The 27,428-nt window shown below is 36.0% G+C and overlaps 4 protein-coding genes across 7 annotated transcripts in view; 3 read left to right on the top strand and 1 right to left on the bottom strand.

Annotated features, from left to right (window-relative positions):
- Nucleotides 1-3,438, top strand: part of LOC116296252 (rho GTPase-activating protein 26) — a 28,817-nt gene extending 25,379 nt beyond the window's left edge. For both annotated transcript variants that reach the window (XM_089040403.1, XM_089040402.1), the window contains 3 exons: nt 1,291-1,434; nt 1,593-1,672; nt 2,261-3,438. In XM_089040403.1, coding sequence (XP_088896529.1) covers nt 1,291-1,434; nt 1,593-1,672; nt 2,261-2,352 — 316 coding nt within the window. In that variant the 3' untranslated portion in view covers nt 2,353-3,438. The remainder of the gene's footprint in view (nt 1-1,290; nt 1,435-1,592; nt 1,673-2,260) is intronic.
- Nucleotides 3,439-4,866: 1,428 nt separating this feature from the next.
- LOC116296238 (histone H2A-like) lies at nt 4,867-5,480 on the top strand. Its single transcript, XM_031704232.1, has one exon. It carries the CDS (start codon nt 4,913-4,915, stop codon nt 5,321-5,323), a length of 411 nt encoding a protein of 136 aa, XP_031560092.1. The 5' UTR covers nt 4,867-4,912; the 3' UTR covers nt 5,324-5,480.
- Nucleotides 5,481-6,390: 910 nt separating this feature from the next.
- Nucleotides 6,391-7,026, top strand: LOC116296245 (uncharacterized). The gene has a single exon (XM_031704241.1). It carries the CDS (start codon nt 6,391-6,393, stop codon nt 7,024-7,026), a length of 636 nt encoding a protein of 211 aa, XP_031560101.1.
- A 727-nt stretch (nt 7,027-7,753) lies between these two features.
- Nucleotides 7,754-26,840, bottom strand: LOC116296237 (syntaxin-binding protein 4). Of its 3 annotated transcripts, XR_004197107.2 has the most exons (23): nt 26,616-26,840; nt 24,736-24,805; nt 23,949-24,022; nt 23,403-23,498; nt 22,721-22,790; nt 22,490-22,564; nt 18,129-18,262; nt 17,821-17,985; nt 17,300-17,688; nt 16,626-16,732; nt 14,405-14,940; nt 13,181-13,515; nt 13,006-13,102; nt 12,755-12,864; nt 12,376-12,582; nt 12,171-12,275; nt 12,001-12,069; nt 11,572-11,688; nt 11,462-11,499; nt 11,182-11,342; nt 10,783-10,840; nt 9,683-9,906; nt 7,754-9,256 (listed from the first exon to the last, which is right to left on the bottom strand). XR_004197107.2 is itself a non-coding variant. In XM_031704230.2 (22 exons), exons 2-22 carry the CDS (start codon nt 24,783-24,785, stop codon nt 9,801-9,803), a joined length of 3,099 nt encoding a protein of 1,032 aa, XP_031560090.2. In that variant the 5' UTR covers nt 24,786-24,805; nt 26,616-26,840; the 3' UTR covers nt 7,754-9,800. The 3 variants fall into 3 exon arrangements, 2 of the variants coding, with proteins under 2 accessions (XP_031560090.2, XP_031560091.2); XM_031704230.2 differs by having other exon boundaries at nt 7,754-9,906; XM_031704231.2 differs by lacking the exon at nt 26,616-26,840 and adding an exon at nt 25,450-25,602 and having other exon boundaries at nt 7,754-9,906.
- Nucleotides 26,841-27,428: the final 588 nt, after the last annotated feature.

Genomic DNA, 27,428 nt, shown 5'->3' with positions numbered 1-27,428 from the left:
TTTGATCGTACCGAACGGCCGCTTTTTCTTCGAAATTTCTCCAATTTTAAATCTCCATTACTCGTCGCAGAACAAAATACCCAAAACAATCACTTTACTCACGATTAGAACATTGTTTTAACTTCTCAATTTCTAAATATCGACGTTTTGTTTTATATAGCACATGGTTTAAATATTTTTTGAAAGTTCTTTATATTTGATGAGGTGTCAAAGTAACTTGGTAATAAAAAATTTTTCGCCAACATAGATTTATTGGAAAATAATAAAATTTCACAGATTTAAAGACAAGACAATGTTAAAAAAAGTTTTTCAATACTCAAGTCCATACATATTTTTGTCAAGGCACGCGAGGCACTCGAAGTTGAATGATATTTTGGCTCTCTCAGAGGGTCAATTATGCACAAATTTGTTTTCCTCGTTTTTCTCGGAAATAAAGCCATATTTCTAAAAACGAAGTATACCACGATTTGTTTTGGCTATATGTCTACCTTATACTTGAATATAAGCGAAATCGATTTTTTGACTGTTGCCAGAAAATTTCGATTTTGTTTGATTTTTGCTGACATCTACTCTTAACTCTCATACTTGGAGAAAGACAGCTCAACCGTGAAATGCATGTACATGCAGATATGTAACCTGGCCTTGAGAAAAATTCGACATCTCTGTGTCCTTGAGACCCAAGTTTTCAGTTACTGGAGAAGAAAAACTCTATGTAAATGCTCTGCAAAAGAGGTCGAGATAACTTTTCTTCATATAAATAGGGCCTTATTTGTGACTTCTTTAAACTTGTTGATGTGTAAAAAATCAAAATAATCGAGAAAATAGCATAATTACTGACCATAAGATAGAGTGCAAACATTTAATCCGTGAAACACTAATTACTAAATAGTACAAAATAGTGCTAATTAAACAATAGAAAACAATGGAATTTGCATGAAATTGTGCTATTTAGTATTACTAAAGTTTCAGGATTATATTGTTTGCACTCTAATCATAAAACATTGGCTGCCCTTAGGGATCATTGATTATTATTGTAATGAAGATTGTAAACCATTTGCTCCATAGAACATGCCATAGTTCTTCCTAATAGAGTTAGGATGGAAGGAAGTTTCTGAGCAATGTATACTCTGGAATTGTCGTATTAATTTTTGTTGGAAATTTAAAGGGTTGGTGTGTAGGAATAATACCTTAGTGGGCAGTAATTTTTGCAGATATATCTGAGATTGGAAACTTAAGTGTCATTGCCTGAAATTTGAATAAGGCTCATTCGAATTTCTCTTCATTTCACAGAAATGACAATCCTGGAAAAAGAGACAGTAGAAACTTTGATGGGATATTCAGGGACGCAAGACTGCCAAGGACTTCCCCACCGCCATTGCCGCAGTCGCCACCACCAGCAGAACCACCAAACATGGTCCCTCCCCGAACTCCAAGGTAATGGATTTTTCAACAGATATTTTGTGCTTTTTATTTGAAAGTTCTTAAAATTATCTCCCATCTCCATCGTGTTTCATGTTCCTGGAAAAGCTATGCTATTTATTTATAGATTTAAGGCAACCACTAAACAAATGTGTGTAAATATTCTGTAACAGGAAAGCTCGAAGTCTGTACCCGTGTGTTGCTGAGAATAGTTCTGAGCTGTCGTTTGATGCAGGAGCAGTCATAACCAATGGTTTGTATAACTTGTGTAATCTGAGCAAAGAACCAATATCTTCTTGGTGCAATGTTTTCCCGTTTCACACCACATGTTATTTCCTAGAGTATGGTTTCTTTGTTTAACTGTCGCGCATGAGAAGACACATAGATATGGATACAACCCAAACAAAGAATATTATTGTCAAGAGAATGACTTCTGGTCTGAAAATGTGGGTAAATATTGCACCAAGACAAATATTTGGTCTATTTCTTTGTCACTCGGAATTGCTCAATAGGCCATTTCACGGATCCCGTTACTCGACCTCAGCCTCGTCAGCGTGTAATATATTTTTTAGAAATTGCGTACAACCTGTGAAATTTTTAAGTGTTTCAATTGTTCGTTGATGTGTAAATTCCTTTCATTACTGCGGACTGTAGTCAAATTCTAAAGAATAATTACACGCTGACGAGGCTGAGGTTGAGGAACGGGATCCGTGAAATGGCCTATTGGACAGAGCATGTTCTAGTACTCTCCTATTTAAACGTTATAGAGATGGAAGGTATAATCACACCACATAGAAAGAGTAGTGGAACAAGAGGTGACATGATATTTGTTTCTTTGCAGTTCGTGAATCTAAAGAACCTGGTTGGTTAGAAGGGACAATCAGTGGTAGAACGGGACTCATTCCTGCAAATTATGTTGAATATATTTCTTAGTCTCTTTTAGTATCGATATTAATAATATATTATATACCATTTATAATAATAATGATAATATTAATATTTTGATTTCCTTGAAATGGAGTGTGTGATAGTATGTTGTGGTGTAAAAAAGCAACAATCTGCAAGATCAAATTCAACGCCAATAGAATTTTATCCCTATTTGCTTGGAATTAACATAACTAAAATTAATGCAAGTGTCTTTTTCTAAACTGTGTCAAAAGACCTATTTACATTGGGTTTGATGTTTTCTGAAATGGGAAAACATTACAACCATGCTCAAAGGATCAAATGTAGAGCACGAGTCTGGTTGAACCAAAAAAAAATTGATGGGAGGGGAGGGTGGTATATTGCCAAATCTTGCCTCTGGAAATTCAAGAATTATACTGTTTATGATAATAATCGTGTTTTAATTGAAAATAGTTTTTAACAATAGCTGTTTCATTAAACCTGGACATTATTATATCTTCAGTAGGTTGCCTGGTTTTTTTTCTTTTTTCTTGAATGACCATGCCCTGACTTAGATCAGCCTATTGGCTGTTGCATAGGCTCAAAGAAAAGGACTTTTTGTCTAGATATATAACACAACAGCATTCCTGAGGTTTAATGAAACAGTTATAGTCTAAATATTAAAACTGGAAATGTAATCAGAAAGCTAGCATCTAATATTCAAACAAAGCATGGGACAAGCATCAATTATTGCCTTATACCTCTTTCATTAATCAGTCAATCAATAGACCTCGTCGGCTAGGCGGGCGTAATGTTTTTCCGTAATGTTTTCAGACCACGTGTCATTCCCTTGAGTATCATTTCTTTGTTTAACGGTTGCGCATGAGAGGACATGAATATGGATACAACTCAAAGAAAGGATTTTATTCTTAAGGGAATGACACGTGGTCTGAAACAGGAAAACATTACGCCTGAGCCGAGAAGGTCTATTAACTTTATTCATCCACAGTAAACGGCTCAGTAGTCTGATTTTCAGACATGCCGTGCTAGGTAAAGGAATGAATTATTCTTCTCCATGCTTCCTCTAAACAAAAAAGAATAGCAAATATAATAAATATTATAATATTAACTTGACTACTTTGTACATAAAAGTTATTGATTAAATAATGTGGCAAACAAGAGAAAGAAGGTTAGACCAGTAAATTTTAATGCATTTTCTTTCTAGTCGTGCTTTGCCTGTATAAGTTGGCACATCATACCACATACCAACTCGTTAACAAGCATTCTTATAATTCGTGTATGTTTTTACAAAGAAAATCTAAGAGACATGGGATAGAGCAATCTTATTTAAAGAAAATATAAAACTAAAAGGGGGGTGATGTGATGTTATATTCATCATGTCAGTTGATGTACATAAAAAAGGTTTGTTCTTATATCTTGTCAACAAACATGGTGGCAATCGGCCATGTCTTTTTGGGGGAAGAATTACACCATCAATTGCTGGTTTGCTATGAGAATGTATTTTAAAAGGTTTATTTTATCTTGTGTAGAAAATGGAAATGGAAGAAAGACGTCAAACGAACAATAATAATTTGCTGCATTATTAAAAAGCTATGACGCAAATCAGAAATACAACAAAAAGTAACAGTGGTATTCCTTCCTTCCGCTGAATATGCCAGTTTTATTTTGTACTTGTAACAATAATTGATACCAAATAATCAGACTGTCAAAATAGGTTATTTCGAAATAAATGTAAAAAAAATAAATGAAGTGTATGGATTACAAATATACATAATGATATGTCTTTGACCAAGATAGATGAAATAATTCAATAATTGTAAAAAAAGAATTTACCCCTAAATCCTAAAACTTACTTTGGTAAGGAAATTTAGTATTTTTCCTATCAATGTGCATGGAAAGAGGAGAGGGAAATGATTTGAGAATAGCTACACCCCTCCCATGGGAAAACTCGGATATATATGTATAGGAATTTTGGCTATAGACCCTCTAGCGTCTCAATTTGGGCGACAAAAAAAAAATTCAATCTCCAGAGAATTAGAAACCTCAGTACTATTTTGCCCTCCAAATTGAGCTGTATTCCGACGTATTTACACAACAGTAGAATAATCAAATTACATGAAATCTTAAATCAATTATATACATATTATATGCCCTCCCCTAATAAAAAAGGGTTTATCGTCTCCTAGAATTAATAACCAATGATTTTTTGTAAGTAAAATTTTAAAAAAATGTTTTGGCTAATGGCTATAGTCTGCATTCGTTTAGAGTGATTTATTCTCAAGGGATATAAAAGCGACAAAAATATTTATAAAGCATAGTTTCCACGGCCAATAACATTAATTTGATTGTTTGATCGCTATTCATCCCAAGGGCGTGGCACGGACTTCAGCGGACGTTATAGGAAACCCGCTCAATTTTTTTCACAGTTTCTGATTGGTCAAAATTATTGCTATCCTGAAACGTGATTGGTTAATTTCGATCCTCGATTTTCGTATAAATAGCACCCGCGAAATTCAAAAGTGCGTATAATTCCAGAAAACTAGTTCGGAAGATTTTTGAAGGAACTAGAATATATCAAAGAATTAGAATGTCAGGTCGTGGAAAAGCTAAAGTTACTAAAGCAAAAGGCAAGACTCGCTCAAGTAGAGCAGGACTTCAGTTCCCGGTTGGAAGAATTCATCGTTTTCTTCGAAAAGGAAACTACAGCGAAAGAATAGCTGCAGGAGCTCCAGTTTACATGGCTGCCGTTTTGGAGTATTTGAGTGCAGAAATCTTGGAATTGGCTGGCAATGCTGCTAGAGACAACAAGAAAAGCAGAATCATTCCTAGGCATTTGCAGTTGGCTATCAGAAATGACGAAGAATTGAACAAATTACTGCAAGGTGTAACGATTGCTCAAGGAGGTGTCTTGCCTAACATACAGTCAGTCTTGCTGCCGAAGAAGACGGGATCATCGAAGTCTGGCAAAAAGGAAACAAGCCAGAGTCAAGAGTTCTAGTATGTACATTAAAAGAAATTAAAAATACTCACATTTCCACAGCTACTTTTTTCTGGATAGATTTAATATAAATGTATAGTTTTAATATAATATCAGTGTGAAGAGCTAAACTCGTGTGCTTTGAGCTATTAATTTATTTTATAAATGTTTTCATCGATAAATTGTACATATATTTGCAATTTTATGTTCATAATTTCTTTAATATAGTTTAAATAAAGTTTTTCACAAAATTCGAGTGTTGAATTTGTAAAAATGTGTTTGGGTTTCCTGTGGCGGGGATCGATATGCGTCTGTAAACCGTTCTGTTCAATTTATTCGTCACGCTGAATCCCTTTTCAATGAAGTTTTTAGTTCTGAGGTCAGTAGATTAGCTAAATTGATTTCCGCAAGATACCTTGTTGATGCAGGATTGAGTGAGCGAGGCCAGAAACGGGCGAAAGATGCTAGAAACACCGTCAAACAGCTCAACATGCCATCACCTCGCCATATTCCAGAACAATATCGACGTGTTTCCTGGCTCACAGGCCTAAAGATGTATTAATAACTCCGTTGTGTGGAGAGAAAGTAGAGTTTATTTGTGACTACGGGACCCCAAAACAACAACTGCAACAGCAGATTCCGTCGAAGCTGGACTGGAGTCATGTAAAAGACGATATATAGTGGTTTAATCCTTCTCAATCTGCAGATCACCAAGCAGTTATTTCTGAATGTTTGGAGATGAAAAAGTTAGGACTATCCAAAGCAAGAATAGAACCAGAAATTAGGCTAAAGGAACGAGCTCAAGAGTTTTTTCAATTTCTTCTTTCGAGGCACGAGAAAAACATTGCTATTTTCTCTCACTTATTATTTTTGAATAAATTTTTGCACTGGCATTTTGGAAGAGAAGAACTACATATTGATAACGCAGAAGTAATTTCTTTCGACATTTCTCCGACACGTATGAATGCAATTTAGTACTTAGGTTTTATCACGTGATCAAGCTGTTTTGGGTTACCTGTGTATTAGTCAAGAAGCCCCACTTTTAGTTTTTATTCCACGGTATTGCAACCTTCAAATCTTTCGTAAATATGTCTTCGAATAGACGTCAAGTACATTTTATACGTCATGCTCAATCTATGTTCAATAAGGCTCATTGTGCTTACTCACATGGACAAGCTGTTGATATCAAGTCACCTACCCTCGTTGATGCTGGCCTAAGTGAGGAGGGGAAGCAACAAGCCATTAATGCCAAGACAAAAATTAAACAACTCGACATCGATCTTGCTATCACATCTCCATACGCCAGGGCTATATCTACTTGTCATCTTGCTCATGGCTTTCATAATGTGTTGGTGACTCCGCTTTGTGGGGAGAGGTTCGAGTCTGTTTGTGACATTGGTACACCAAAAGAAAAGCTGATGAAACGATTTTCTGAGTTGGATTTTGGTTCTATAAAAGACAATATATGGTGGTTTAATCCTGGTAGATTCGAAGACCAGGAATCGGTTATCAAGTGGTACAGGTCCCCACAAGTCGATGTTGAAAATGATACCATCCTTAAAATTAGAGCGAAAGAGTTTTATGACTTTCTTCTTGCAAGAACAGAAAAGAATGTAGCAGTGTTTTCACATTCACACTTTCTGAGGAAGTTTTTGCATTGGCATTTTGGAAGAGAAAATTCATTCATTGCTAATGCAGAAGTTATTTCCTTCTCTTTACCTTGATGTCTATTGACCTAAAATACTCAGTTATCAAATTTAAGAATGCAGATTTTTATTTTTAAATTATCAAAATAATTTCTTTTTCCTATGTGCAATCATAACAACACCTGTAGGTCTGCCAAAACATTTTTCTCAAAGATTTTCACTATTTTTTGCTGGTGCAATAGTCACTGCCATTTACCCTTGTAATGTGGATTTAATAGAAATTTTTAAAAGAGAAAAAACTGAAGGGGTTTAATTCGGGACATTTTAGACTTAGACTATACAGTCAATTCAAAAAACTTTGTCGTCGACCGGCTCAAGCCTACGTGACTGGACCGAAAGGAATATGGGTAAAATTCACTGAAGCGGTTAAATATTCGTTCTGAATTAATTGTTCCAGCTAGTAATAAGATAATAATGGCGAGAAACAATCCATCAAATGTATGTCTTTGGGTTTAGGGAAAGAAAAACAAAGTAGTTATGATTCAGTTCACAATTTCGAAAATATGAAGGCATTAAAAAAACGTCTCCTCCAACACTTCCTGCTCTCCTACAAAGGTTCGTGCTGTAAACCAGGCATAACTAGTCAGATAAAATTATGGAGTCAACTCGGCTTCGATGATTAATACCCAGAGTTCCTTTCAGTTCAGTCGCGTAGGCTTGATTTGGTTGTTGACAACATTTTTTTAATTGACTGTATATAAAAATAAGCTCAGTTGACATGATATAAATGTAGTCCAGTCAAGCACAAAGTGTAAAATGTATATCTTTATTTTGCAATTTAATCCAACATTTGGTCCGGCCATACTATTGGCACTAAGTTTTCACAGCAATAATAACAAATCAACCAATCAATAAAAAAATATCAAAACATTGAAAAAAGAAATGTAAATAGGATTTTTACCAATGTGGTAAAAATTTTCATTTCACAGGAAAGTATATTTTTATTTGAAAATTCTTATGACATATAAATTTTACTTGGGGAAAATTTAATAAAACTTGATTGGCCAAGTAGATACAATCACTGTTAATTGGAGTTCGTTACTTTGTTAAATATAGACTGTTATCTTAAGGGAAACTAAAAAAAGAAATTCCACTGAGGAAAAGGGATTTCTTTTTTATATCCTGTTTGCATCCTGTCCAAGAGGTAATTTTGAAAAGTATAAAGGCTTGCTACAAGGAGCAATTTTCTCTGCAACTTGGGTTTTGCAACTTGTCTTCCAATAGCGTTGCGATATAAGTTGCATTGAGCATTGCAGCATGTAGCCTACAGCCCAATTTGAAAAAAAAATGCCGAGCTGCAGCAATTGATGCAAAAAGTAAAATTTGTTTTTACTTTTGGCAAAAACTGCACCTCCGATGCACTGTGTAAACACTTTTGCAAAGTTGCAGAGAAAATTAATCCATGTTAAGGGTAGAATCTGACATAAATTTCTCATTTATTGAAAAAATATTTACATATAAACAATACAGAGCCATAGCCACCATTTTGACAGTCACTCAGTTTAAAAAAAAGTTGACCAGTCATGGTTCTAATGGTAAAAATTAAGTGGTCCAGTTAAAACAAGACCAACCATACTGGTGGCTATGACCCTGCAATATGAAATGAGAAAACTGAAAAAAAAATCCTGTTAATTTAAAAAATTATACTTTCAATTTCTCAATAAAATCTTTAGCACATTAGGGAGGTTTCTAAAGTATGTTAGCATGCAGTAAATAGAGTTTTGTATATACACTGACACATGCTAATAAATTAATCGATCACAGCATGCATTATACTTAAACTATGTTATAGGTTTCATTACATAATGAATAGAGGTTTGATCTAGCATGAAATAAGCTGGTGAAAAATTTGAATCCCCTTACAATGATTGAACCATTAATGATTACTTTCAAACAAGGTATATCCACTCTGGACTTTGGAAATTTGAAACCCTTTTAAGCTTAGAAGTTCTTGATTTTCTCTACCAATTACAGTTGATTTCATGAAATTTCAGCCACTCCATTTGTGAAGTTAGTTTGCAAGTTCACATTTTGGAACGAATTTTGAGAATTGAATTCTGTACCTTGTCTGGAATACAAATTTTGAAAAGTATTTGATTTAAAGATGCAATTCCAGTAAATATTTGAATTCTAGTCATGAGTTCCTACCAACTAAATTGCAAATAAACTTCAAAATCTGAGTGGCCAAAGTTATGTCAAACCAGATGTAATTTTGCCATGTTAAAAATCCTTGGAGAAGCTGAACATCCTTCGTATAAAGAAAATAAAACTATCAGAAATATAAAAACACAATCATTGATAAAAATTGACAATTGAAAACATTGACAATAAAAATTAGGGATATACTATAAAATCCGAGTTATAAGCCATGAGCTTATACTCATTTGTAAGGTTTATCGATGGGTTTATATATTTTCCTGTGTTTCCAGTCAAGAATAATGTTTTTTTTTTTGTCAATTAAATGAATTTAAGATACCAAACGTGGGTCCTAGGAGGATGAGGAGGAGGGGTTAGAGTGAAGTCATTAAACCCAATATGAAATAGATATTAGACTAATGCACTTTAGTAGACCAGAATTCCATTGTTTTCTTTTGTTTCTATTTGACTATTACACGTTGACTAATAATTTTTATTTCACGGTTTAAACGCCTTCACTCTATTACTGGGAACTTACAGTTCTTATGTAATATTATGTTAGCCTTGTTGACTGTACAGTAAAAAAGCTTTTGTCTTCAGGTTTTAAAATGTAAATAGAATAAAATATGCATCTAGTCAAAAAGTCCTGTTCCTTGCTATGTTCTGGTTTCTTTAACACCTTCATCTTTATTCTCCATTATTGGTGGAAGATGTTGGACATGTGTTACAGGATGGAGCCAGGATGTTTGTTGAGTCACATGACTGAAAAAACAAAAACAATTATTAATATATAAAGTAATTTCTCTTACAGAGGTTTGCAGTAGTTTATTTTGCCAAAGGGTCGATCATTTGAAATCAAGATTTCATAGTGAAAACATTTAGCAATTGCTTTGAAGCTTCACCAAGTTTGCAACTTGGGAACAAAATTTCATTTGCCATTGTTTCTGGGGTTACCATAGCAATGCCAGATTGTTGGCCTTTGTTTTTTTTCACAATGCTGTTTTTCTCTGGATCTAGTTGGAAATTATGATAAAACTTCCTAATACTAAATTAATACTACATGTAGGAAATTGGAATGAATTCAAGATTTGCATTTAAAATCAATCTTACGAATTTTTTCCCACATGTTATTGTTTCTTTTAGCTCATTTAGGAGGGGAGGGGGTGTTGGTGGAGCGTACAGCCCTGAACCTTTTGTGCTAGATCTGACCCCAGGGGCGGCGGAAGCTGAAAAATTTTGGGGGGACACTCCAATATTTCACGGTACCTTGAAATGACCCCCCCTCCCCCTCCCTGTTTAGCTTGATTACAAACGTGTATGTGTGATATTTCAATCAGTAACATTTTGCGTGCATTAAACCACTTGCAATTGTGCTGAGAGACACAAAAATGATGCAAGTCGTCGCTAGATATATCGTATATTTTTTAGATACAGAAAATTATGTAATATCAAAATAATAAATAATGGTAATCATAACCAAATCTCATGCGTTTTTTTTTTTGTGTGTGAGGCATTATATTCTGGGGGGGCCAGGCCCCCCCAAAAAATCTAGTGGGGGGGCCAGTGCCCCCCCGGCCCCCCCGCTTCCGCCGCCCCTGGACCCTGACTTGTAACTTGACATTAGAATTGTATACATACTTGATATAATATCTGACACCATCAGGAGTATATGCTTCTTCCCAACCAAATGGAAGTGCTGAAAAATGAACAATAGCAAGATCATGTTACTTTTTGAAACAAATGTATAAAAAAAAAAAAAAACAATTCCAAATCGACCTGCAATCTCTGAGACCAAAGGCAGAGGGGCCAAGGGGTCAGGATTTCCCTCTGTGGCAACAAAATGGCAGCTTTTTAGAATTTATACACTGACTTTTATATTGCTTTATTTTCATGTTTCATAAAAATAAAACAAAAATAAAACGTAATGTCGTGTAGGTCTTTCGGGTGCTCAAGCAAAATGGCGTTTTTTTTTTGTTTTACTCCCTTCCACTTTCAGAAAATCCTGGCTATGGAAAGATGTATATCATGTAAACTTACGTTCTTCTTCAATGAGTGCTTTTACTGACTTAACAACATCTCTTGCTTCTTTTGCAAGGGTATTTGGGTTATGCTTGGCATGCCGAGCAAGATATGATGGTGGGCGAGCACTGCCTGATGCATCCTTTCTTGCAGGCTCCCCTCTTCCCCTTTGCTGATGCCTAAACAAAAAACAAAGGTAAGGAATCAAATGCAGCTTAACAAAACAGGAAAGTAATTGTTCATCCATCTATTTAACAAAACTAATGCAGAAATATTGCAGTTAGTTGTTACTACTTACATCCCAGGGCTGTTTTGCGAAAGGACATCGTGAACGAGCTGAAAGAAAGATAAACCTTTGTCATAAACTCGGTGTATTTCCTTCTCGTGCACGAATTAACGTTCACATACCTCTGCAAAGCGAATTAATTTTTCCATAGACACTTCGTATGTTCGTTTACTAACTTCAGCCTTCCGAAGTTGACAGCCCAGAACTACAAGTCGTTTTTGAAGTTCTTCCAATTCTTTCTGTGAAGTTCAAAGGAAAATCTATTAAATATCTTTGAACCAAATCGTTAGCAGAAAGAAAAAGCAGGATTTTTGATGTTATACATCCGATTTGCGCAGTTTGCTATTGAAGGTGCGCGCAATCTCTGAAGTGCGTTCTGCAACCACATTTCTGATCAAAAACATATTATTTTAAAACGTTAATTAATTTTTTTTGCGCGCATTTGGTAAATTCCCGTGTTATTAAAATATGACATTTTCGCCCGTTCATTGTAGTAGAGACTGCGCAGTTATTTCGCGATTCTGAGGAGCTGTCAATAAGTCGGAACTTACAGGATCAGGCGTTTTCTGGGAGTTTTTCAGTTTTAAGTCATCGACTTCATGTTCAAGAAGCTTAATAATCTATGAGAGAAGAAAAGCCCTCGAGTTAGATTTACGAACTTCAAAATGAAAATAATAGAGTTTGGATTGAAGACATTAGAGGAGCTGTGTTATTTTGGTACCTCTTCGTAATCTTGCTCCACACTTTTTGATGCTTCTTGCGCCTGTGAAGCCAAATGAATCCTATTCTGCAGTGAATGACTTTCATCAAGTAACGCTTGGGTTTCCTGGAATACGAAGTTGGTCAATTAAGAGATGCACTGCAAAAGTAAATAAACAAACAAGTAGGTAATTACATAAATGTTTCAAACGAAATTTAATCTCTACCCGTCGAGTTTTCATAACTTCTTCTGAAGATTCCTGGCACTCTTGTTCCTTTCTTTTCAACGCTTTTCTGAGATGTTGCACCTCTCTAAGCGCCTCATCTCTTTCTCGACGAAGTCTCTCGACATCTTCTGATGCCTTCTTTGCTGCTGCTTCTGCTTCTGAGGATGACTGTTGAGACTCTTGAGACTGTTGAGACTCTAACTGAATCTGCAAAAATGTATAATTACATATGTCGCATCTGTGAGATAAGGCATAACTAGTTATGAACTTCTGGTCACAGATATGCCCAATCCTTAGTTTTCTCTTGCATGGTTGAATGATTGCATGACTGCATGATTTCGTAGACCCTCAAAACCTATCCCTTCATCTTTTTTCATACCTTTCTTTCCATGGCATTGATGTCCTGGATGGCAAACTGAAAAGCGGAAGTATTTAAATGGGATTCATTTAACTTGACAGCGAAAACTTGTCTTGCAGTATTTACGAAATCTGTGAAAAGAATGTAAACTATCTCAACGAGAGGAAAAAGTGCACGTGACTATCAATAAGAAGAAAAAAAGAATTCCTCTATTTGAGGCATTTTTTTCCCTTGAGGAGAGATAAGGAATATCAAATTTTACTACAGTTTACCTCCATACGTCGTACAACCATTATGGTCGATTGGTAGCCTGGATCGCAGAATTCTCTGCTGTTCTTCTGTCGGTTCAAATCCTAAATATCTTAACGCCTATAAAAACATGAAGTGGATCAATTGGCAGGATAGGAATAAAACCCAAACAAAACAAAACCAAAAAAAGATACTTACTACTTCTAGTTTTTCCACTTTTAGTTTCGTATATGGATCGAGTGATAGTTTCCTAGTACTTCTGTCAATTCTGTTTCTTCTTTGTCGTTGGGAAAGCGACTGTGCTGCTGATTCTGGTGAACTTCGTTGAATACCATTGCATGGAGAAGTTTGTTGACTGACGGCTGGAGGTGGATATTGCTCAGACACACGTCTGAGTGCTTCTAAATCTTGTTGTAAGTAAAATGGCACTGAGGATGGCTGTAGCGTGGGTGCTATGGGACTTATTTGGATTGATCCATTACCTAATTGATGCTGGCCATGAGATGATGTTGGATGCATGCCTGGAACAAATCCTGAAGGGAAAATTAAGAGACGATTTATATCGACCCCGACATCAAAAATGAGGAGTGGGAAGAAACGAAAAGAGAAATTTCTTTTGCACAGTTCACTAAAAAGGTTATATATGAGTAATTATGTCTGGAAAACAAAACATCTATACATACGCAGTAATTTGTCAACAGAATTCAGTTTATTGTAAACCCACTTTTCATTTCCTAGGCTGAAGCTAAACCGTGAAACGTCAAACGCAGATGGAAGTATTACATGGATTGCTTTCGAAGAAACTTTACATGACTTTTTCGTGATTTCCCTTACATACGAACAAAACTTATATATTATATATATATTTCTAATTTTAATGTTATATTATATATCTTCGTTTTAATTTGGATTAAAGTTTTCTCAGATAATCAGATAAACCATCAAATATCTTGGTGAAATAGCTGTAAAATGCTAAAAAATATTGTCCGAATCACGGAGTTGTTTTTTGGCGCGAAATCTTTTTGGCGCCATTTTTCGATTCCTACGCGTGCGTCAAAAAGCGCGCCTTTTCGTATCCACTTTTCTTTTTTCAGTCTTCAAGATTTTCTTTGAGAAAATGCTCGAGAAAAAACGGCAGAGAAAAGAAACAAGGGCTGAAAAATAGCAATTAAGATATCTTGAACATCATATTTAGTTTACAAGCATAGTTTATAGTTTAGTTAACGTTTTTGCATTTTTATTTGCAAAAAAAAAACAAAAAACAAAAGACCGTACAAAAACGCAAAACTACAAACGTACGAGGGATAAAGCCATTATCAAATTAAATTCATATATAAATATCTTAGAATGTACAAATCTGTACGAATATAAGTCGAGCTTTGTAAAGATTTAAGCTTACCGAAAATGAGTCATCTTTCTTACCATTTATTTGGCCTTGAGTAGAGTAAGCCATTGAAAGTGGATGCCCATTCGGTAATCCATTCATATGTGAAGTAGGAGTTGAAGACAATGTTGGATAAAAGCCATTGTTAACGTGAGGGGGAAGGCTTGCGGTACTATGCGCAAAGTGCTGTTGGTGAAGTCCACTCTGAACATGACTCAGGGACTGAGGAGGCATAGACAGTTGGGTAGTTATGGGTGTTTGGTTACTAGAGTAAACAGGCATTCCATTAGCGATAAAGGGAGATGATCTTGGAACTCCAGATGGGTGCATTTCACCAGAACTTCCTGATGTCTGCAACATTTCATTCAACTCAGAATCTGTATTACTTAAATCTGCACCATTATCTGGTGATGAACGGCTTGACAAAGGTGGTGATTCTAGTTGGTTGTTACCCTCAGCATAATGACTTGATCCAGGGCTACTTCCATTCACTAAATGATTTGGTGGACTGTATTGGCCAAGCGTGCTGTGTCCTCCTCGGATAAAAGCAATCTCTATTTCAGTTATGTCTTTCCTGTAAACAGATAAAAAAAATTAATTATTTCTGTGATAATAGATATTAGCAAGAATGAGAATACTTTAAAAACTAAATTCCAAAAGAAGTCAGCTTCATTTTTCAATCATTCCCAATGATGCTAATCCTGACTTCAGCTTTAATTGATACAAAATGAATTATTTCTAGGCCAGGTGTCATCAGAATATAATAATTCTAATTTTAAGATAAAAAACATCAAGAACATAACATTACAATTTTTTTACAAAAAAATCCTTTAAAGGACAGGATGAAGAGAGGACAAGAGGATGAGGTGTGAGCTAAAATTCATTGTCACTCAAATTAAATGGATAATGGATAATGGATAAAGATGCTTCAAGACTCTTAATGAGACAATTAGAATGGAGTTTTGAGATATTCAAGTATTAATGTCTTTTCTATTAGCATTAACATGTAAAGTTAAGGATGTGTAAAAACTATCAATTATTCATGGCAGTTCCCTGAAGGTCCAAGTGAGAATTAAAAGATACCAAACTGAAACTAAAAAGGATTATTATAAAACTAGAAAATCTGTTTTAGCCCTCATAATTTTTTGCAATTGAATTTAGAAAGTAATCATGGAGAGAGAAGTATGTGTGTGAACAACTATATTACTGTCATATTTATATAAGCACTTCATAAATACAAATTCTCTCTGAAATTTCTAGTGTAACAGTTACAGATTTTAATAATTATCCCTTGTTATAATGGATTCAAATATTTTTTAAACTGTCACGACAAGATTTTCTGGAGATTCTCATCTAGCGACTCCAATAACTATACTGAAGTAACCTCATTGTTTGCAAGGGGTTTCCTTGGAAGGTATTTGTTCTCATTAAATATTTAGTGACTCCTCACATATTACCAAACAAACTACAAAAACCCACAGCAACCTATTGTCCTAGATTTATTTTGGATAATAGCAAACTAAAAAGCAACTTTTTTGATCACAGCTCTTGATACGAAAATACTGCTACTAGAGTGCAAACAATATATCCGTGAAACACTAATTACTAAATTGTTCAAAATAGTGCTAGTTAAACAAAAGAAAACAATAAAATTAGCATAAAATAGTGTAAGTTAGTATTACTAATATTTCACGGATATATATTGTTTGCACTCTACCATTAAGTAATTAAGTAACATAAGATTTCTGTTTCACCTGGTAGTACAAGGCTTATTAATTCAATTCAATTACAAGCTAGTTCCAAAAATAATTGAGAACTCTTAATATTCTAAGTTACAAAAACTCTATTCAAATCATATTTAACTGGAAATGATATTATTAATATCATCCAAGAAAGCGAATGTGACTGAGACTTTGAAGATTTATACCCTTTCATCTCTCTACTTAGAAATAAAATAATATTATTTTTTAAAATCTCTCTACTTAGAAGTATTATTATAGTGTAATTTATCAATATAAGGAAGAATTCTTAAATATGTTTGTGATAAATTAAATTCCAGCAATTAGAATCATCTGGAAACATCCTTCTGGATACATAAAAGTTCTATAAATTTGATATTGACAATCAAGCTTCCTAAAATTTGAAGCATGAAGATCAATAAACAATTTAAAACATTAGATGGAAAAAGAACTATTATATACTATTTTCATATTCAATTTAATGGCAAATATTCAAAAAAATATTAAGTAGTGAACTAACCTGAGTTTTAAACGAGTTAGCAAAGATTTTGCCTGTTCATGAGTAACTCCTACATATGTCTCCCCATTGACTGTTACAAGTTGGTCTCCTTGCTGCAATCTGTTATCCTATAAATTTTATGCCAAATAGTTGTTAAAATTTCCTGACTAGTTCTTGGTAAAAAGAAAACATTGTGGAAGAAGAAAAGAACATGAATTTTATGATGAGGCTAGCCCACAGTGCAGGTACCAGTAATGTAAACAATATCCTTTGCCTTCAAAATGCAAATTATTCAAATCATCCCCAATGCAATAATCCAGATTTGAAAAATTAATATCACCCTTTAGGTGGTCAATTTCTATAATTTATCAATTTTGATATCTTAATAATGATAATCATAATAATCATAATAATAATAACACTATGACTACGGACTCACCATATTATCCAATGAAAATTCAATAAATTGTCTTTTTAATATGTATAACAGGAGTTGATCAAAGTATTATTTAGGACATGGAGGTGGGGAAGGGGTGAAGTGGTTGGCTGTCACAAAAATGCTCAGATTATGTCAATTATTATCGAGAAAGAGTTTGCCAAGCCTCTGATAAATATTTTCAAGATTATTTGTAGCATGAGAAATTAAGTAGTAGACTATGCACTGTAATTCAAGTTATTAAGAATGTCCCTCTTACCTTTTGAGCATCTCCACCATCAATCAAGTTGTCAACATAAATATGAGGTCCTTCAGATCTATTTGTACCACCAACAATGCACAACCCTAGTCCTGTAGTTATAGGGATTCTTATTACTTGTAGCTCACCAGGACTATCAAAGTTAGGTGAAGGAGTACTTGAGTGTCGATCAGTTGGTAGACCAGAGTCAATAGTCACCTCCGAGTCACTCTGCAATTCTGTTCCTGCATGTTTTGGGGAGAATTTATTTGCATGGGAATTGTCTCCATTCATTTGATGTGAAAACGGAATATTAGAAGCACCATTCCAAGAGCTAGTGCTAGGCACTGTCCCAAGATTTAGTTGAAACATGTCCCTACTTCTTTGGTATGGTGGTGGATCTACTGGAGCTGTAAAAAAATAATTCAAATAAGAATTAATCTACAGTGAGTAACATGAACAGCTTAAACAATTATATTGACTGCCAGGCTAATGCCATAGTTACTAGCATTTCAATTTCAAAGGTTGGATTTAAGACATACCAGGATTTCGTAGTTCTGCAGTAGATGATAAGTCTACAGCTTGCATTCTTTGTAAGCTCGGTGGTGGTCTGTCAAGAGAGTTTGATGGAGACCAGTTTGGGCTTCCATGTCTTCCTAATGCCAATGGTGACATTCTTCCTGCACTCATGACCCAAGATCTTTTTCCTATTTAAAATATAATTAGGTCTTTAATCAAAAATAATAGGAAAAATGCAATTCCAGATTATTCTATGTACTCTCAATAAAAACTCAATAAGCAATAATCGATTTCCAGATATATATCACAATTGAAGAAAAAATAGAAATACCCATTGTTGGTGAAGGTGTTGAAGCCCTTGAACTCCCCCTACTACCACTTCTAATAAGATCAAAAGCTCCTGGACCATTAAGCATACCAAAGCCATTGCCATTCAAAGCTGCCATTAACGCTGTAAAGTCTTCCCTGTTATGAAAAAGAATACACATTACAGCACTTTTCCATCCAAATATTTTAATGCATGCAATTTGAACATAACATTCAAATTTTTACCAAAATTGCAAAAAAACAAATCTTGATCAAGTAAAGACTTAGTAGTTGTACTGATAATAGTGATTAATGTACCAAACATTAACAAAAACACTCTTTAGTAATTACTAGTTGTTGGGTTACCTGTGTAAGTGCCTGCCTTAGGTCAGCGGAATCTCACGTTTTGTAACGACGGCCATGTTTGTGTAAGCACATGGTTTACTTGAATAAAGCCTACTTTCACGGCTTAATCGTGTATATTCTTCACTACAATTTATTCAAGTAACCAAAAATGGATAAAGTTTTACGTCCTGAACGTTTCGGCGTCGATCCAAGTGATACTGGAGCATCCAAAGCGTGGATACACTGGAAACGAACTTTCGAGAATTTTCTCTCAGTGCTGCCCGATGAAGGTCTCAATAAATTCGGAGTGTTAACCAATTTCGTTTCACCTGCAGTCTTTGAGTACATCGAAGGATATCCAAGCTACGAATCCGCTATGCAATCGCTTCAAAATGTTTACGTTAGACCAACTAACGAAATTTACGCGAGACACGTTCTTGCAACTCGACGACAACAGCCTGGAGAGACACTGGACCAGTATTTACAAGCTCTAAAGGTGCTCAGCAAGGAATGTAATTTCCAATCTGTTACGGCTGCTAAATACTGTGAAGAGAACGTCCGGGATGCCTTCATTACTGGGTTGCAATCAAATCAAATTCGTCAGCGGCTTTTGGAGAATAAAACTCTTGATCTAAAGACAATGTTCGATCAAGCTAGAGCTCTTGATTCTGCCATGCGAAGTTCTGAAAGCTACGCAGTTTCTCAGCCATTCAATGCTGCAGCCGTAGGTGTGTCACCTGAAACCACATCGCCAGCGTCATCTCAACCTGACCCCAATCTCTTAGCTTCAACACTGACGACCGGTGGTCCCAAATGTTTCTTCTGTGGAAATACTAAGCATCCCCGTGCCAAATGCCCAGCTCGTGATGCTGTGTGCCATAAATGTCAGAAGAAGGGGCATTTTGCACAAGTCTGTCGAGGGAAACCGTCAAAGCCTGGTGACGTCTCTGCGGCCCTCTGGCCACCATCACTTGCCTCAGTTGGGACCCCGCAAGCTCTTAAGGCCTCATCTGCTACTGTCATAGTCAATTCAGGATGGAATGTGAAGGCGCTCTTTGATAGTGGTAGCAGCGAAAGCTATATTCACCCAAGTTTAGTAGAAGCAGCTGCTATTCCTGTTAATCCTTCTTCTAGTACAGTGTCCATGGCGGCATCAGCATTATGTACGAAAACCGAGGGATTCTGCACCGTCAACCTTAACTACCAAGGACACAGCTATGAGGAATTTCGCCTGTCAATAATGCCCGGCCTATGCTCTGATCTCATTTTGGGACTTGACTTCCAGTCTCAACATGACCACGTCACGTTTGAGTATGGTGGAACAAAGCCACCCCTATCTGTCTGCGGCCTAACTACGTTAAACATCGACCCGCCCTCACCCTTTGCAAACCTTACATCAGATTGTCATCCAGTTGCTGCTAAATCCAGACGCTACAGTGCAGAAGATCTCACATTCATCAGTGGAGAAGTGGATCGATTGCAAAAGGAAGGCATCATTGAACCCAGTCAGTCTCCGTGGCGAGCCCAAGTAGTTGTAACTAAAGACGAGAACCACAAGAAACGTCTGGCTATAGATTACTCACAGACCATCAACCGATTCACACAGCTTGATGCATTCCCATTGCCAAGAATCAGTGACACTATCAACGAAATCGCTCAGTTTAGAGTTTTCAGTACCCTTGACCTGCAAAGTGCCTACCACCAGATACCATTGAAAAACGAAGACAAGCCTTACACTGCCTTTGAAGCTAAGGGCAGACTCTATCAGTTTACCCGGTTACCTTTTGGAGTAACCAACGGGGTAGCATGCTTCCAAAGAGAAATGATGAGACTAGTCGAAGACCATAATCTGAAAGGAGTATTTCCCTACCTGGATAACATAACTATCTGTGGAAAGGATCAGTCTGATCATGACATCAAATTGAAATCCTTCATGGATGCTGCACGAAATGCCAATCTTAAGTTCAACGATAGCAAGAGTGTCTTCTCCACGCGCCGTCTTCCTTTACTTGGTTACGTCATTGAAGAAGGTACCATTAGTCCTGATCCTGAAAGGTTACGGCCCTTGAAAGAGCTTCCTCTGCCACACAATTCAAGATCCCTCAACAGATGTCTTGGACTTTTCTCCTATTACTCGCAATGGGTACCAAATTTCTCTGATCGAATAAAGCCCATCACAAGCTGTAAATCCTTTCCATTGCCTCAGGAAGCCAAAGAGGCATTTCAAGGAATAAAGAAGATCATCGCAGAAGCCATTGTTTCAGCCATAGATGAAAGTATCCCCTTTGAAGTTGAGACAGATGCTTCGGAAGTAGCACTGGCAGCCACTCTCAACCAGAATGGGAGACCAGTGGCCTTCTTTTCGCGTACTTTGCAAGGAAGTGAGCTAAAGCACTCTGCTGTCGAGAAGGAGGCTCAAGCTATCGTTGAATCTGTAAGACACTGGAGACATTTTCTCACCGGTCGCCACTTCACTCTAAAAACTGACCAACAATCAGTTTCTTACATGTTTAACCAACGACAGAAAGGGAAGATCAAGAATGACAAGATAATGCGTTGGAGAATCGAGCTCAGTTGTTACAGCTTTGACATAGTCTACAGACCCGGTAAAGAGAATATGGCACCAGACACCTTGTCCCGAGCCAGCTGTGCTACGACTACTCACGATTCCCTCTACAAGCTTCATGAATCACTATGTCATCCAGGCGTTACCAGACTCTGGCATTATGTTCGAACGAAAAACTTACCGTTTTCACTAGAAGAAGTCAAGAAAACAGTAAGCGCCTGCCCTGTCTGCTGTGAGTGTAAGCCCAAGTTCTACCGGCCAGAAGAAGCTCATCTCATTAAGGCTACCCAGCCATTTGAAAGAATAAACATTGACTTTAAAGGCCCTCTACCCTCCAACAACAAGAACAGGTACTTTCTAAACATCATTGATGAGTATTCTCGTTTTCCGTTTGTCTTCCCATGTCCTGATGTATCCACTCCCACCGTTGTGAGGTGTCTTACCACGCTGTTTTCTCTTTTTGGCATGCCGGCCTATGTGCATTCAGACAGGGGAGCATCATTCATGAGTCGAGAGCTACGAGAGTTCCTGACTAGCAAAGGTATTGCGATGAGCCGCACTACAAGTTACAACCCCGCCGGGAATGGACAGGTGGAGAAATACAATGGCACTGTCTGGCAGGCTGTTACAGCTTGCCTGAAGTCCAAAACCCTCCCAGCCGAGTACTGGCAAGATGTCCTCCCTGATGTCTTACACTCAATCCGTTCTCTGCTGTGTACTGCAACGAACGAGACGCCTCATGAGCGTTTTCTGGGCTTCTCTCGTCGGTCCTCTACTGGCAGCTCCATCCCTACTTGGCTGTCTGTACCTGGTCCTGTATACATCAAGCGTAACGTTCGAAACAGCAAAATGGACCCCCTCGTCGATGAGGTTGACCTGCTCCAGGCGAACCCACATTATGCTCATGTTCGCTACCCTGATGGGCGGGAGACAACAGTGTCTACGAGAAGTCTCGCTCCCCGAGGTCAGCCGATAAGTGAAGTCTCACCTGTGCAACCAACACCAGCTGAAGCACAATCTGCCACACCCCAACCGGCTGAAGTCCAACCTGCAACAACGCCGCCCGCTGAAGCACTCTTACCTGACAATGGTGCCAATCACGGAACTACCCATGAAAGTAAACAGGCCCCCATAGTACTGAGACGCTCTCAACGGGGAAGTCATCCCATTGATAGGCTTAATCTTTAGGAAGGGGTGAATGTACTGATAATAGTGATTAATGTACCAAACATTAACAAAAACACTCTTTAGTAATTACTAGTTGTTGGGTTACCTGTGTAAGTGCCTGCCTTAGGTCAGCGGAATCTCACGTTTTGTAACGACGGCCATGTTTGTGTAAGCACATGGTTTACTTGAATAAAGCCTACTTTCACGGCTTAATCGTGTATATTCTTCACTACAGTAGTAACTAGTATATGAATGTGCATTTACTTAAAAGCAGCATTGTCTTTTTTTTAAAACATCATTTTACTTACCTTGCTTCACCATCTCTGCTGATTAACAACTTAACATTATTGGTCTCTGCAGCATTTCTGAGTAAGGATATTGCCCTTATAATAAAAAAGAGTGATTACCTTAAATAAATTAAACCAGATCAATAAATGATAACTACTTTATATTCTATACAATATTGATAGATTATACTTGGTATTCTAAATCACTAGTACTTAGAATACCAATCGTTAGCATAATAATATAGTCCATACTTGTCATTAGAAATTCCTAACATAGACTCTCCATTAACTTCTAATAGTTGATCTCCTTCCCTTAAGTGACCTGAAGATAAACAACAATATATATCAGTGCACACGATAATAGAAAAGTGATCAATGCAAAATGCAGGAAAACAGCTTATGGCAGTTTTTTCTTCATTTAATAAATAGACCACTTGCAACACATTGGAATGCAGCTCAATTTGGAGGACATGACAATGGGTTTCCACAATTCTCATGACGTTGAAATTCTTTTGTTTTGTCCTCCAAATTGAGCTGCTTTGACAGCACATGCAAGGGGTGCATGTCACCTATATACATACTTGATAGCTTTTTAGTTATTTTAGGTGGCATTGTACCTTTATTTTCTTTTTCTCTTTAGTGTGTAATTATAATATATCTACATCTCTAAATGGTACAATTACTATGTGGAAACAGTAACCAGGACCACTTGCATAAAACTTACCAATCACATAGCAGTAAACTAGACAGAGATTTAATTGATAACAGTTTTAGCCAATCAGATTATCATGTTGTCACGCTCTTATTATATTGATGTGCTATCTGATTGACTAGTTTAAAATATTGAACTTAAGTGGCAATATTGCTTAATGATACTAATTATTTATCAAAGTGGTCCTGGTTGGAATATCCACAAAGTAACTGTTGTTTTTACCTTCTGCTTCTGCTCTACCTCCAGCTAAAATTTTCTTCACAAAAATTCCATAATCTCCACCTCCAACTGTACTTTTACCACCTACAATCTTTATACCTGGGGTAAGAAAAAGTAAATAATATCCTTTTTGTAAAACTACTGATTAAGTAATAAAGACACCATCAATATTGCTCCCAAACAGTCAGACTTTAATTTGCAATTATTAGTCCTAGAGCCCAAATGGAGTATGAGTCAATAGCCCATGAGGCCAAAGGCTGAATGCATGGGCTATTGACTCATTATAGGCCATGAGGGCGAGAAGACTTATTGTTTTAGTCAAATACAACAAGTCAGTTGAATAGATCCATATAACTTATAGCCAACTAGCAGCTCATATAATCAGAATGCAGCATGGATGATAGACCGCTAGTTGGATTTGACTAATATGATATGGCCCTTAGTGCATGGACCATCAAATCAATGTCCCCCTAAGTGGGATGGGAGAATATTGATTTAAAAAAATTAATTGTTATTAAAAGGCATCAAGTTCAAAAGGTTTACACTCACCTAGGCCACTTGTTTTGCAGTTTCTCACAATGATTGTATCAGTATCCCGCATATTTCTAAACTCAACTGTGTGACTAAAATAAAGATTGTGATATATATATATTTGCAATTACATTATAGTTCGATGAACCGAAAGAAAAAAATACAGCTCCTAATGATTGGGTTCATACTTGTAATTTAGGGGTTCACATGAACTCTCTGAAATCCACCGCTCATTTGATTTGACCAGCATTTCAGATCATAAACAATGAATTATACAATATAAATTATCATATATAAATGCATATATAAATCTGTCACTCAAAATGCATTAATTTTTGCTGTGATTCCCTGAGTCACATGCGACCAACTGAGACCTTAAATCGTAAACAAAAAATAAAAATTGAGTTTTGGTAGACATCAATCAAAGGGGTTTCTTAAAGATGTATATGGATTCCGAATTTCAAACGCTTGACTGCAATTCCTGGTGTAGAAAGCAATAGAAATGATATAAACCCTTTTGTTCAACATCCACCAAAACTCAATTTTTCGTTTGCGATGAAGGTTTAGTTGGTTGCGTGTAACTGGGAATCACAGTAAATCACTGAATACAAGGTGGTGCAATTCATTTTGACTGACCTACCAAGGTTGCTGATAGATTTTTTAAATGCGAGCATTAATAATCAATGTTATATTCAATGATCATTTTTCATAACTTTTTGAAATAATAAAACAGCAGCATTTAACAATACTAATTAACACTATATTCTATTTAATCATAAATTAAATAATAAGCTGTCATGCTTACTTAGGACTTAAAGACTCTGTGGTAACCACAGATAAGCTTCCCATATTCATCTTTTTTTCTTCATTTTATTCTGTAGATAAAAAAATGGATAGCAAAAGTAAAGAGATCAATCAGAATTAAATAATAAATTATAGTAGGGGTCCTGCATCTAGACCCACAAAAATGTAAATAAATGTTAAAAAAGCAATTTTTATGAATAGCGTTATGCTAAAAATAAGTTGGCTAAAATATGGATGTTTATTATTGACACGGGTAAAAATTCACCACAATATTACTTGTAACTTGAGCTCAAAAACTGAGCTCACATTTGTATTTGTCAATAAAAATCGTAATGAAACAAGTACATTATAATCTCATAGAACGATGTATAGCATACTTCGATTTATAGAAATATATTTATCTACATATACGAAACTACTAAAAGAGATTTAGTTCCCGTGAAGACAGATGATATGTGCCAAAGAATACCATGCCGGAATTCATCAAAAATCTAATTTTAAGGATGCTAAACACCATTCCCCAGCTGTAAGACTACCAATTTGTGTAAAAGATAATAATTTTAGTCAAGCTTTTTACGTGATTGGTAAATACAGACAACTTATAACCGACTGACAACTGACAACGGGACAAACTTGATGCTGTATTACCATTGGAAACGGCGACGCTTCGCTCGAAATAACTCAAGAGTTCTATTCTAAGCACGAAACTTTTTACCTTTTGATAGATCTCAGTCAACTAAATGCTTTTCTGAGCCATTAGAAGTCGAAAGATATCAAGTACAAATTAAGAATTGATTAATAAAAACATTTTCTTGAGCGGTAAAGAACTTGCTGGCTCACACCTCCATGTAAGTCGCCATTATGGTTTAGAATACCAGCCAATCAGAAGAGTGCTATGGGATTACCATTCGAATGCAAAACGATTGAATTCGCGTGTCCAAGAGAAATTGACAACAACTTTTGAAATTGACAATCACAACTTGCCATAGAACGATCACAAACCACAGGAGATGAAACAAGAGCAATTCCGCCGGCGATATATACATTAATCTCAGGATTCAATCCTTTGTAAACAACATTTAGAACGCTGTAGCTGCATCAAAAGTAATTTGGTTACGAAATGTAAACAAATGCCTAGAAGTCGAAACAAGCTTGTTTTAGCAGTATAAACCACTTATGGAAGTATTTTCAAAACGCATAAAATAAAGATTACGCTTTACTCTTCATTTCCGTGTGAGAAAATGTGCGAACATTTAGATGAGTACCGTAATCCTCAGGAAATCTGATGTACTATGACTGTGAATCCTCGAAGTCGGACACGTATAATATACAAAGAGTCTTTATGATTAAATGAGTTACTTACGCAGTCGCCGACCTATTTTACATCCAAAAAATACAAGAAATTTGAAAAGCACATCAAGTTTTAGATGAGGTTCAAGAATAATGTATGACAGGTGATATTAATTGTATCATTATGTCAAAAATGGTTGTCATACAACCACCACTCTACGAAATTGAAATATTCTAGACATGTATGTACAGTCGTTCTAGTTGTCTATAAAAAGAAGACATGTTCTTAGTTCAGTAAAGTTTGAATGCCAATAGCTCGCTTGGTTAGCGTTTCTTTTTTCCGAATTAAAAAAAGGAAAAAGCTAGGACAATCTCGACACGTTTTGATGATGTAACAGGAAAAAATCGAAATATAATGAAAATGTTAAACCTGATACTATTGTTTTTAAAGTGCGGTTAAACAACTTGCGGGTTCAAGAAGCAAATCTTCGTTTATAACGACATCGAGATCTTTAATGGTAGTACTCTATAAGCTTCAGTTGACCCAGATCGATTATTAAGCTTTCAAACAAAGTCGTTAACTGTACTTACCTTTGTACACATTGCATTTGCTTCTAGAGACTCATCTGCGAAGACCATGCGATCCAAGTCGTTTATTGTCTCGAACAGCTGGTTGCTAATACCCAAAATGGAATATCCTCTGGTGTTATGTTGAGTTAACTGTAAGTGACAGTAAAGTGTTTTGAATGCGTCTGCATGGACTGGCAAAATACTAGCATGCCTTTGGGAATACGTGTCGTGCTTTAACTAATTGAGCTACGTTACTTCTATAGCAACCAAAAAATTGGAATAATAATTAAGTTTACATAATTTAGCCAATTGGATGGCTTGATTTGACGTTTTGTTGCCCACACTTTTTTGAAACTATTAAAATACCTTTCCCATTTCGTGTGTACTTCTCATTAATAAGACAAGTGAACCTAGAATACTTTATTTATTTATTTATATTATTTTTTACTATAGTTCTTATTATACAGAGCATCTTTGTAAATCAGTCATTACTGAAGGATTTCTGTGTCAAATAAAGTTTATTATTATTATCATTATCATTGTTATTATTATTATTATTATTATTATTATTATTATTATTATTAACCTAAGTCTTGGATTACAGTAAACAATATAGCGGGTCTTGGATTTGATGCAACTCGAGCCTTGAATCCTTTTTGCGCAGATGTAATTAACGGCACGGCAAACACATACCTTAGTTGCATTTTGATTTTAATTTCTTGGACAGTTTCCATCTCCAAAGCAAGGTTGCAGTATGATTTGTGAGACAGATATTTTCTGAAAAGCTTTGCGCTTTCACTGAAAACAAGGCATATAAGAATAAGACAATCGATC

This window comes from Actinia tenebrosa, unplaced genomic scaffold (genome assembly GCF_029948245.1).
Source record: "Actinia tenebrosa isolate PJP-AT-01 unplaced genomic scaffold, QUT_ActTen_1.0 PGA_scaffold7__59_contigs__length_16204524, whole genome shotgun sequence".
In the NCBI taxonomy this organism is placed as follows: Eukaryota; Metazoa; Cnidaria; class Anthozoa; order Actiniaria; family Actiniidae; genus Actinia; species Actinia tenebrosa.
Note: the sequence above shows the minus strand (reverse complement) of the source record. Positions and strands in the feature narration are given on the sequence as shown.